The following is a 12,901-nucleotide window of genomic DNA, read 5'->3' on the forward strand; positions in this document are numbered from 1 at the left end:
GCATAAAATGTACATTTGTAGCTAATGATGTTAGAAATTCATTTTACTAAAGTTAAATGGAAACAAAAGAATTAATGAATAAATTCAGTTTAAAGTAATGGTGTTAGAAATGTATTTGAGTAAGATCCTGGGAAAATTGGGTTCTAAAAACTGTGTCTCTTTTAGGCTTACTGCACCATCTGCTGGACAAGGATTCTCAAAGCAGATCCCCATCTGTCCGTGCAAAATTAAATGAACTCATTCAATGGGCCATATGCACAGCTAGTGTTTTTTAGCCAACGGTAAACTTCCGGTGAAAGGTTAATGTGACAGTTTAAAAGTTTATAAGGTTCCTTTAACAGTTTTGAAATTATAATGTAATTAACATACTATCAGTTAAATAAATGTAAGAATTCATTTAGTTGTTCAAGCATAAAACAAGATGATAAACCGTGTAACCGTCGTCAGTACCAGCATGCTAGCACATGAACTCCATTCAAGAAGGTAAAATAAAGGTTCATATTTTAAAGTGATAGCAAGGAAAAAATAATTTAGTGCTTCTTGTCCAGTCTGGGACCCACTTTATTTCAAATATCTATTAGATAATATATCTATTTTTTTTAATCAAAACAGATCTTAAACGTGACGGTATTGACAGTTCACCGGAAGTCGCCGGGCTGGCTGAAAATTAAAAGTCTGCATATACCCCAATAACCTAAAAATATTTATCATCACAATAAGCTCTGTATTTATTCTGAATAACAGTAACTTTCAATCACCACGTGACACTGACCTAAGACAAATAAGCACAAAAAAACAAAACATGCTGTAACTTAAATGAATGGCTTAAACCAATATACAGTTGAAAATTTTATTTAGAATAATTGCAAATCACCTTATTTAAATGAAACACAGTCCCCATACGTAAAGGCAGTATTATGTGACCGTTATATATAAATACAACTTAAAGGAGACAAAATCAATTGCTACATTTGTTGTTATGAATCTCTCAGCGAGGTAAAACCCTAAACATTTCCACACACACAAAACAACAATCAAAACCATCTCACCCATGTCAGCCTGCTGTAATACATGCAATACTGTAATATAACAAATGAATAATATAAAATTTTAATAAACGTAATACAACTTCTAATTATATATATATTTAAAAAAATGCTGATACGAGGACAGTTTAATGCTTATTAGTGCTGTATTTACAACCTCAAAGATAGATAGATAGATAGATAGATAGATAGATAGATAGATAGATAGATAGATAGATAGATAGATAGATAGATATTTTAAACTAGTTCCACTTTTTGTTATTACAGTCTCAAGGCTTCTTGTTGGCTTGTCAGCCGCCATTAAACCGTATCAGACGAAGAAAAGGGACTATTCTCCTTCAAATTATGGGTCACAGATCTAAAGACTTCCAATGACCCGACAATTGTCATGGTGTTTCTGCGCATGCTCACAACATCGGAGGTAAACAAAGAGGAAAGCGCGCACCCGGCCTGAATCCTGCCTAGTATTCAACGTTACTGTTCTACCGTCCTTTCTTGTTCGATCGAATCATGGATGGGATATTTTCATGCCGAGCAAGTATTTATTACGACCAGGGCGGTCGGAAATACATGGAGGACCTAGTAACGATGAAGCAGGAGGATGAGCCGAGTGAGGATGAACTGGACGCCGCCGAACGTGGCGAGGTCGAGGCACCAGCAAAAGACCCAAACCCTGACGCTTCAATTCAAGACTCCATCCCCGGATCTATCACGGTTACGTATATTCAAGACGACGAGCCAATCTCTACTCTTCAGCATGCGTCGATGCCCTCGTCCGTACACGCCCGTCGGCCGCGCGCCGTGGCTCTGTTTGCGGTGTTCGATGGACATGGGGGTCCGGACGCCGCACGCTTTGCTCGCGACCATTTGTGGGATCACATCAAAAAACAAAGAGGGTTTTGGTCCGAGGACGACGACGAGGTGTGCGCTGCTCTGCGAAAAGGGTTCATCACTTGTCACCATGCCATGTGGAAAAAATTACGTAAGTTTTTAAAACGAAGCGATATTTTTACATATGTTCTTGTTTAAATCCGCTGTGAAGTCTCAGCCATTTTATGGACGTGCCTTGGACAGAGTCGGGCAGCTGGTCTTTATGAATGAAAGTTTCACCATCAGATGTATCCCGCCAAATAAGTTGCACAACCCCTCCATGCCAGACAGAACACAGCTAATCAAGACATACTGTAGCTAAATTGGAGATGCTGCATATCAGAATAGTGTGCTTGCTGAAATCAGCTCAACTCTCATAACACTTGTGTTAGTTGGTTTAAATGTGCACGTGATTTTTTTTTGTAAATAAAAGTATTGAGCAATTAACTTGAAGAACAAACGAGAATAACATTGAAAAATATATACACTCGCATAAGATGAAGTTTCCAGTTTTATAATTTAAATACTCTTTTTATACATATGGCGGGTCGCCCCCTCGTGGACGTCATGTTTACAAAATGTGAGACTCAATGCAAACAATGCTACTACTTCATGTGAAAATAGAACAGTTTTCACTTACATATGCCTGTTTTTACATTAAAATAATCAAATATATATTAATACATGGCAATACACAAAACAAACACTATAACAGCTAATTATGTTTAAAGAAATACCTATGCAATGGAGCCCAAGTTAGTCTGCATGTGATTGTGTGATCTTCATTCTTTTGTCCAAACAAGATATCACAGATCGTGTGTTACAAAGATAGTTAGCCACATTATTTTTATTTATTTCATCATTTACTGTCATGTCATTTCAAACCTGCATGCTTGTTTCTTGCATGGAACACAGAGAGATCTTGTTTATTAAATCTATTAAATGTGCTTTGATCAATCAGATCAAAGTAGATCAGAGAGACCCATTCTTGTTTTGACTACCTCTGGAAGTGATTGAAAGTAAACAAGCTCATAACATTTTATACTTGTATTTAACATTGTACCCTTGCTGTTGGATCAAGCAATACACTGGGCTAAACAGAATTTAAACTTAATATTTGGCTGCCCCTGGTCTCCATGTACGTTTAATGAATGAAAATAAAGCAGCCTTATGTTTTTATGACAATAGATGTTGTTTTATGTGCATTTCCCAAAAAATATAAACTCATCCCATATATACTTAATCTGCTTTCTTATAGCGGAATGGCCAAAAACAGTTACAGGACTCCCTAGCACATCGGGCACAACTGCAAGTATTGTGGTATTAAGACGTGACCGTATGTACGTTGCCCATGTTGGTGACTCCGCAGTAGTGTTAGGGGTGCAGGATCACCCCTCTGAGGAGTTCATCCGAGCAGTGGAAATTACTCAAGACCACAAACCTGACCTCCCAAAGGAAAGAGAGAGAATAGAAGGGCTCGGTGGCAGGTGAGTTCTTATATAAAACAGTAAATCACAGACGTTAGGTTAGTCTTTTTAATTACTTTGATTAATCTTTACACCCTGTTCTACTTTTTTATTGTAAAACATATGTGGATGCACATAAGCCACACAGACTTTCATATCAGCATCTTTTTGGACTAACTGTATCATGTAACAATCCTCACCCTTTTGTTTTATGACAATACTCATCAGAAAAACACAATCTGTAACCCGCTTTGTGTATCTAAAGTGGTCTGACTGGTTTTTGTTAATGCACATAGAGCTTTAAAGCAAGACAGCATAACAGTTTGTCATCATTTACATACTCTAATTATAAGCTTTGTCTTTTAGCCTAAAAGAACACTGCAAGCATGTCAGTTTGATATAGACTTACTTTTAGTGACCTGTATGCTTTAGAAATATGTTTTGTAATGATGTGGGGATACTTCTTAGGCTTCATTTAGCTTGAGGTAAAATATGGTTGGTAAGCAGTTTGTTTGGTAAACATTAACAGCCACCACTGATCATTATCAAATTTCTCTTCTAGTGTGATTAAAAAGTCTGGAGTTAACAGGGTGGTGTGGAAGAGGCCTAGACTTACCCACAATGGACCAGTGAGGAGGAGCACCGTCATAGATCAGATCCCTTTTTTGGCTGTGGCCCGAGCTCTTGGTAAGTTGCAAACTAAACGATTTTGTAATGTTGTTGTTGAGACTGAAAAAAGTCATTAAGATATTGAGTGAATTTTAGTACACTTGACAAGTCAGCAGAGATTGTTGTTCTGGAAAATTGCAACATGCCACTGTGATAAACCCATGTTTTGCAACAACAACAACAAAAAAAGTCTGATATTGAAACAGTTGTTTAGAGGTTAAATAAAGACTGTCTGATGGGCTAGATAAAAATAAGTTAATTTTAAGCACTGATTGTAAAATAAAGATATGAATTATAAGAACATTTTAATATCTATATTAATTCCCCCTAGCATTAAAAGTTTTTAAAGATCTTGCCAATGCAAATCGAAGCTTGGCTGACTAAATTGCATAAAACTGATTTTTATATGTTTTTAGCATACACATTTAGATATTTAATGCACTAAATGTGTCTTTAGGTGATTTGTGGAGTTATGACTTCTACAGTGGAGAGTTTGTAGTATCCCCAGAGCCTGATACTGCTGTTATCAAGCTGGATTTGAAGCAGCACCGCTACATTATCTTAGGCAGTGATGGGTTATGGAACATGGTATCACCGCAGGAGGCTGTGTCTATTTGTCAGGACAATGATGAGGCCAAGGTGAGTCGTTTAACCTGATATTTTAGGCCAATGTCATTGGTGTTTACTTTTAGAAGCATTCACTTACATGAATGCCTATTCCAACAGGCGAAGAACCAAAAGGGAAATGTTTCAAATGCTGTTCTGCTTGTGAACCATGCCTTATTGAGATGGCGTCAGCGCATGCTCCGTGCTGATAATACCAGTGCCATTGTTATCTCTTTGGAGTCATTTGGGACATCCAGCGAGTGTTTGCCACCTTATGAGACCGTGTACAATCTTCAAGGAACAAAATGTGGCGCTGTTTCTAAACCTTGCACCAACTCTTTGCAGACTCAGGTTAGGAATGTTTTAATCTTTTTTCTTTTGTAATGGATTATATTGTGGTTTTAAATTATTTGTGTGTTCACAGTTGTTTGCTTGGTCTGGACAATAAAAGAAAATATTTTTTAAAGACTAAACCTAAAGTAATGAAACAAAAAAAGTATTGTATGACAAATATTTGGACATTACTGAACATTCAAAACAGCTAAATATGCTTGTTGTTAGTTATGGGTCGTTCTTGAACAAATCCTTTGTATGACTTGAGAACGATGAGTCCTCCCAGGGAGGGATTCGTTCATTTGAGCATGCACACATCTGTGCAGGTAGAGTAAAAGATTAGCTATGTTTTCAAGTCTTCTTTTATTAAATTATGAGGTTAAAAGAAAATGTCTGCTTCTAACGTTATGGAAACCTGTACATGGGTACAACACGATGAAATAAATGAAGTGATGTTTTGCTTAGTTTGCCGTCACTTTTAAGTCAGCCACCTTTTGTTTTGCAATAAAATACCTGGACATTTTCCACAGGCTATATTTTACTGCTAAATATTTTAACGTTTGAAATTTAAATTCTAGATTTACATACATTATTTTGTGACAAATTATGTCATATATGTGGCAAAGAAATAGCAATTAACTTTATTTCTTTTTTTTTTTTTTTGGTGGGGCCAGTGAAAATTTTGGCAGGGCAAGTAAAAATCTGAACCACTGGTCCAGTCAAGCCAATAGGAAAAATCCTTACCGTTGAACCCTGTAAATGATTATTTTCTAGTTTTCTAGTTATGACCTGTTTGTAGTGTGATCAATGTTTGTTGTAGTTGTAGATGAGTTTGGAAGCAACTCGCAACATTTTAATAATATTTTGACAAATTAAACAAAATGACTCAAAAAGATTCGTTCAACTCACTGAACGACACTCAAAGGTCCGAGTCAGTAAAATGATCCGAACTTTTCATCTCCACCTGATGTTTGTGTAAAAACATGCTATTTTTATGTGCTGAGAACACATAATGAGCTTATTATAACTTATTTTTAACTTTAAACTATTACATCTAACTTTTAAATTGTATAATTATTATAAAATAAGTAAAGGAGTCACAACTGTACTATAAATTAATTTACAAGGAGATTGCATCTTCAACTCCTGTACTAAACTGTTATGGGTAATGCAGCTGATTTATCTGTCCATTGTTTGCTTCTTGTGATTTCAAGATTTTTTTTAACTCATTTTTTTTTATTTATTTAAAATGTCATTGATTTGTTGCATTCATAGTTCTATTAAATAGCACCTGAGTTCATTAGGGAAAGGATTGAGAGTGAGACCCATCTTTTTTTTTTTAAGTCTCTTTATGCCTGTTCAGTGCATGCCAGAGCTCTAATGGCTTAACACTTTTTTTTTTTTTTTTTCAAATGCAGTGTCCATACAGGGCATTTTCAAGCAGGGTTGTTTTAATCAAACCAACTCAATCTGAACACACCCTAAAAACAACAACACGCTTAAACTTTACTTTCAATAATGGTTTTTCCTTCTTTTTTAGGTTCCTGATGCTCCAGTACAGCCCATCCTGGAACAAAAAAATAACAGCTCTGGTGCAAGCATAATATTTGAATCTTCTGACAGCCTTACAAACTCTGAGGACCTGCCCTGTAATGACTTGCTGGAAAATGGGGCCAGTTGTGACCGAACACCGACTGGCAAACGGGTGCTCGAGGATTTCTCCTCCTCTCCTGTGGGGAAGAAGCCCCGTAGTAGTTTGACCCAGTCCTCTCTTAAAGAGTCCTCTTGTACATCCTTGCAAATACCAAGTACAGAGCCCTCGGCCAGGAACAATGGTGATGGAAGTGGTCAGTCTGAAAACGCCCAAGTGTTGCTTCAGCATGGGAAGACTACTGTATGTGTTTGCTGACATTTGTGCTGCTGTTACAATGCAATCCATTCATTCATGCTGGACGGTCAGACTCTGATATTCATATAGTTTATATAAGCTATCGAGAAACCAAATCCTGAAACAAGTAACAATGTCAAAAGAAAAAAAAAATCACCCGCTTCCATTCACAACACTCCAGCTTTAGTGTGTTTTGTGTTATACTTTATATTTTACAGACCATTGAAAATGAAAATGTGAGATTTTGTCTGATTTTAAATGAGTTTTAATTTTTACACCTTTGTATGTCCACTGCTCACTTCTATTACGCTTCGGGTCAGTCAGGTAGAGATGATGGGTCAACTAGGGATATTTGCACTTTACTTTGGATTTGTGCTGCCTGGAGAACTGTGGGGGAAAATGACCAAAAAAGAAATTATCTTCTGAGAAGATATCTCTCTGCAGCTAACATGTCACCTGTTTCAAAAATAGTTTTTGGGATCAATGCTATTGGTTGTATTTGTACATGGTTTTAATTGACAAGGAGAACGGTAAATCATTTGTAGTGTTCACTGATATCTTAACCCTGTGTCATAAGGTTTAATATTAATGTAGAATGTGAGCATGAACTTTATGAATTATGCATTTTAAACAGTTATTTTAATGTTTCCACGGATTTCATTAACATTGTTTTTGTCTCTCTGATGGGAGTAAGTGTCATTCTAAACTGAAGGTGCTGCTATGCTAAACAGGTCAATAAAAAAAAAAAAACGTTTTCGTCAATAAAAACATAGGATGTATTGAAGATATGAAATATCTGTTCCCATGTTTACATCTGAGTTTTTTTTATATTATTCATTTAAATCATTAAAAGTAATTCTTTAATGTGGACAACCATTAAGTCAGGGGTGCCCAAACTGTTTCATATAAAGGTCCAAAAATCAAATCTCATTTGTTAGCCGTAGGCTGAAAATAAATATACCAAACCATTTTACATTAAAGTTGCCAAGGGTAATTTCCTAATTTGTTTAATTTTTTTTATATTATAAAAAAATAAATAGAAAAAAATACTTTGAATTGTTTTAACTAACACAGTATAACTTTTCATTCATCATTCAATTTTTAACGCTTTTCTATGGGCGGGTTGCGGGGGCAGCAGTCAGAGAACCCCTGACTTCCCTCTGCCTAGACACTTCCTCCAGCTCCTCCGGGGGGATCCTGAGGCGTTCCCAGGCTGGCCAAGAGACATAGTCCCTCCAGCTGTCCTGGGTCTTCCCTGAGGCCTTCTTCCGGTGGGACATGCCTGGAACCCCTCCCAAGGTTGGTGTCAATAGGAATCCGAAACAGATACCCGAGCCACCTCAGCTGACTTTTCTCAATGTGGAAGAACAGTGGCTCTACTCCGAGCTCCTCACCCTATCTCTAAGAGTGTGCCCGCTTGTATCCGAGATCTTGTCCTTTCGATTATGACTCAAAGCTCATGACCATAGGTGAGAATAGGAATGTAGATTGACTGGTAAATTGAAAGCTTTGCTTTTAAGCTTAGCTCCTTTTCTTACCACAACCAACCGGTACATTGACTGCATTACTGCTGCCGCTGCACCAATCCGCTGGTCAGTCTCACGTTCTATTCTTCCCTCACTGGTGAACAAAACCCCAAAATAACTTATTCCAATAAAAAAAAAAAAAGAATCATATTTATAACAGTGGAGTTCAATGTCGAATACACTAGTCAAGCAGAATCTTCCTTCGCCTTAATTCACTCACTGAAGTCTTTACATTGTCCTCTATCTGTTGTTCATACATTTTAAACTAAATCTGTTTAATATAAACCATTTAGATTAAAACATTTATTTTTAGATGGCTTTTGTAGCTTAACAATAAAACAAACAAATAATAGGGTACATTACATTTAAAAATGACAATCTCTACTCTAAACCATTCTCAGATGGGATGGCGGGCCAAACCATAGACTGTAAAATATAGGCCAAATCAAATGTTACCGTGGGCCAACTTTCGCCCGCGGGCCCTGGTTTGGGCATCTTTGCACCAAGTCATATCCATTTATGTTTTTTTTATGCCAAAAAAGCCTCGTTTTCCGAAAGAAGACGGAAATGAACGAAGTATCTCGGCGGGTGGTCGTCACGCGATATTTCGATGTAAATAAACACACCAACGTGACCTGATGCAACATGAGGGTTTATTAAGACTTTTGCACATTTTCAGATGTAGATATGCTCGTATGAACGCGAACCAAACCAAAGTTTTTTAAAACATTGCATGTTGATGTGGAGGTTAATTTGAACAACCTCGTCAGATTCGTTAACGAACAAAAAAACCTTAAAATCTCCCGTCATCCATGATTGGTCAGAAATGCCCAAGCGCCCGCCTCTAGCTTAACTTCATTGGCTACTCGGTCCCTACACTCATTTCCGATTGGCCAAAGTCTTTGTTGTTTCCGCTGCATGTCAGCTTCACTGTGGCGTTTTGTGAGGACCTCCGTTGCTCTGAAAACACAAAGCCTCTGGTCAGTACAAATGTCGCTTAATTACATACCCAACGCTACATTTCAGTTATACAATTTATAGGAATTTATTTCAGGAAGTGATATAAGTTATTGTCATTGTTTGGTTTATTGTCTTTGAAGCGTTGTAATGACAGATAGCGGTATTGGCTAAGCTAACAGACAGAGTGGGAGATAGTTGATATGATGAAATGTTTGAACGGACAAAACTGCCAGCTGTGTTACTCTGACATCTGCTTGGACATCGTCTCACAATAAATTGTTTAACATTTATGGCAAAATGTTACTAAACCAAGAGACATACACATATTATTTGTAGTATATCACAGTCTGTTTATTAGTAAAACCTGCTGGAGTTAATTTGAAGAGTTTGCTTTGTTTATCCCACACAGATGTTTGTCGTCTTAAGTTGGCTGTTTGTAACTTTTTATGATTAATTCTTATTAGAAATGTGCCCATGGTGCTGATGAATCCAAACCATTCACATCTTTGTTTTCATTTGTTTACATTCATCTGCAAAGTGTTGCCATTTTGAAGTGATGCAGTTATCATATTTACTTTTATACCTTCTCAGTGTAGGGTTATACAGAGACCATATTTATTAATGATAAACTGTGCTCTAATGTGAGATGTACCTACAGTGAAGCTTAGTGTAATAATCTTGTGAAAATAATGATGTGTGCTGTAATATAATAAATCCATGTACTCTGTTTCAACAGGATACTGAGTGGTTGACCATGGCGTCTGACTCGCCACGCAGACCGAGCCGCTGTGCTGGTGGGGTTGTGGTTCGAGCACAGGCTGCAACGTAAGAACACAATCTCTCTTTTTTTTGAATGTGTAAATCCAGTGTTCAGGATTGTAAATATTAAGATGTGTTGCAAGATATGGTAAAAAAAGAACATTCCTGCCCATGCTTTTATATGTAATTTTATTCTCTGGTATTTTCTTGTTCAGATATCTGTTTTTAATCATGAGTACTGGTTTGACTCTTTTTCAGTGAGCAGTCGTACATGGAGAGTGTAGTTACTTTCCTGCAGGATGTAGTACCTCAGGTAATTGTTTTCCTTTAATTTTGTGATTGCAAAACTAGAAATTCACCTTTTTTTGTTTCATGTAATTTGGTGTCCATGTTGATAAAATAAAATTCTCTCCTGAAAGGTTTGTAGAATTTTAAAATTTCAAGATTTTGAGAAAAAAAAACTGTTAGATGTACAAGATTCAAATACAATATAATAGTATATGCATTTAATAAAAAAGTCTGCAATTAAGATTTTTTCCCCTTTAGATTTGCAACTTCATTTCTTGCATTTGCAAGTTTATAGGCTTGCTAACAATGCTGAGATGGCTGGCTTTTTAGTCACAACCTTTTGACCTAAGCTAACAATTGCACACACACACACACACAAACACACACACACACACACACACACACACACACACACACACACATATATATATATATATATATATATATATATATATATATATATATATATATATATATATATATATATATATATATATATAAATTGCTGTTACAAGCTATAAGCTCTCTATTCTATGAATACATTTAGAAATTCAAGAGATAAAATTATGCTATCACTCTTTTAAATTTGTAGTCATTGGCAGGATTTAATTTTTATTAATGTTTTCAGTGCATTCACTTTCAAGAAGGAAGATTTTATTTTTTAAGAACCTGTGAACCTAGTTCTTAGAAGTATTTATACATCACAACAAGTGTCATATCTCTGCCTCTTTCTTGGAAATTTCAGGCATACACTGGGGCACCTCCAAATGATGAAAAAGAGAAAATAGTTTGGGTCCGTTTTGAAAAAACAGACATTAATGGTAAGTTCATTTCATTTTTGAATGATGAGTAGCAGAACACATCAGTGCAGATCCTCTTTTTGCATCAAAAAAGCTAAATTAAAAATGAATTTTTAAGAGGCACATAGTAATTTAGTCCTGATATTTTTGTGGTTGACCTAAATACATATTTAAATGTCATATTTATGGAAAGTGACATTTAATTGGAGTCTGTGTTCTTTAATTCGCACTTTGTCAGTAGGTCTAATAAAACGTAACATTTGTATGTAATTTAAAATTTGTTTTCTTATGCTAATTTGCCCAGTTTATTAAAGTATAAATTTAAAGTATATTTAAATATTCAATATTAAAAAGTATTCCCACAAAGACTTTATTTACTTATTTGTTACTATACAAAAAAAGCAGTAATAAATATTTTTTTTATGTAATATGAAATAACTGTTTTTTCTTATATATTATCATAACAGATTTTCAACAGGCACTCAGGCAACTGGGTATTACACCATCATTTAAAATCAATCTAATAAGCTGATTTGGTGTTCAAGAAAAATTTCTTTTAGAACTTTTTTTTAGAACGCAAAATTACCCATTAAGAGATTGGTAAGATCTTCCGGTCGGCAGCTTATGCATATAAAGAAAAACATTTGGACAGCTTTGATATAATAGTTTAAATCTATTTTATTCGCTTTTAACGTCTTTGAACTAATACTGTTGTCGAACAGCACCATCTTTTAAAAAATGTGATCTAATAGGATGGAAAACAACTGCAGTGAGGCATTTTCACCTAGTTGTCAGAAGGCATCTTGTAAAGTTTAAATAAAGCCTTGTCATTGCTAGTGATCATTTTTTCTTTTTTTTTTTAAACGTATAACCAACCTAAACAAATGTAATTCATCAAAATTTTGGACACACACACACATAGCCTGTACTGTCCGACTAACACACTGATTTAATAAGCATCACAAAGTGAAAATAAGGTGGTGTTTTAAAAAACACATACTGTGATAAATACTACACAACCCACTAAATGAAACATAAACAACTCCCAATTAGAATCAACATGCAAATCAGCCAGCAGAGCATCCTCAGAGTATCTCAAAATTTTATTGGTCATTTTTATAAATTGCATGACTTGCATACCTGTTTAGATTCATGGCAGTAATCTGGTTTGCTCTATACTGCAGTCAATTATTGCTTGTGTGTGTGTATGCGTGCATTGAAGAGCCACTGAGCTAACAGCTGACAGGTTGGGAACACACACACACGCACACACACACACACACACTGTATTTCTGACGGCAGATACGTGAGCTAGGAGAACGTTTTTCTCTCGTGCTGGAACCACATATGACAGATTATAGTGGCTTTAACACACACACCTTTTAAAGTTGTGTGTCTTAAAAACACTCCGTAATTCACTCTAAGCTCTGTTGAAACCCATTTTCAGAGCGCAAATTACCGGTTGTAAACGCTGTAAACGGAAGTTCTAAACATTCTCGTGGAACATGCTGGTCGCTATGGCGCCTTTCATGCAGCAGCCAAGAAAAAGGTCTACACCAATGATTCAAAAGTTACTTGTTGTGATAAATTTTTTCCATGGTTCATTGGAATAGAAAATTAAGAAGAACAGCATGATGTTTTATAAAATATAATATTAAATATATTTGTCATCATTTTGAGTGTAATAACA

The 12,901-nt window shown here is 35.8% G+C and overlaps 3 protein-coding genes across 12 annotated transcripts in view; 2 read left to right on the forward strand and 1 right to left on the reverse strand.

Moving 5' to 3' along the window:
* The window catches only part of ccdc9 (coiled-coil domain containing 9), a 30,048-nt gene extending 27,836 nt beyond the window's left edge, over nt 1-2,212 (reverse strand). For 3 of the 5 annotated variants that reach the window (XM_087282938.2, XM_087282937.2, XM_087282934.2), the window contains exon 1: nt 2,112-2,212. The gene's annotated coding sequence lies outside the window, so the exon portion shown is untranslated. Of the gene's footprint in view, nt 1-2,059 lie in introns of all 5 variants that reach the window. The other 2 variants (XM_087282939.2, XM_087282935.2) reach the window with 1 other exon arrangement.
* On the forward strand, nt 1,473-7,657 carry ppm1da (protein phosphatase, Mg2+/Mn2+ dependent, 1Da). Its single transcript, NM_201090.2, is given in 6 exon segments — nt 1,473-2,028; nt 3,175-3,403; nt 3,945-4,069; nt 4,509-4,690; nt 4,778-5,008; nt 6,531-7,657. Coding segments are annotated over 6 exon segments (1,608 nt in total). The 5' UTR covers nt 1,473-1,556; the 3' UTR covers nt 6,900-7,657.
* Nucleotides 7,658-9,327: 1,670 nt separating this feature from the next.
* The window catches only part of bcas3 (BCAS3 microtubule associated cell migration factor), a 402,243-nt gene continuing 398,669 nt past the window's right edge, over nt 9,328-12,901 (forward strand). For all 6 annotated transcript variants that reach the window (XM_087282567.1, NM_200622.1, XM_087282563.1 and 3 more), the window contains 4 exon segments: nt 9,328-9,384; nt 10,101-10,189; nt 10,382-10,436; nt 11,157-11,232. In XM_087282567.1, the coding sequence (XP_087138693.1) occupies nt 10,119-10,189; nt 10,382-10,436; nt 11,157-11,232 (202 nt within the window). In that variant the 5' untranslated portion in view covers nt 9,328-9,384; nt 10,101-10,118.

Source organism: Danio rerio, chromosome 15, assembly GCF_052040795.2.
Source record: "Danio rerio strain M-AB ecotype USA chromosome 15, GRCz13ab, whole genome shotgun sequence".
Lineage (NCBI taxonomy): Eukaryota > Metazoa > Chordata > Actinopteri > Cypriniformes > Danionidae > Danio > Danio rerio.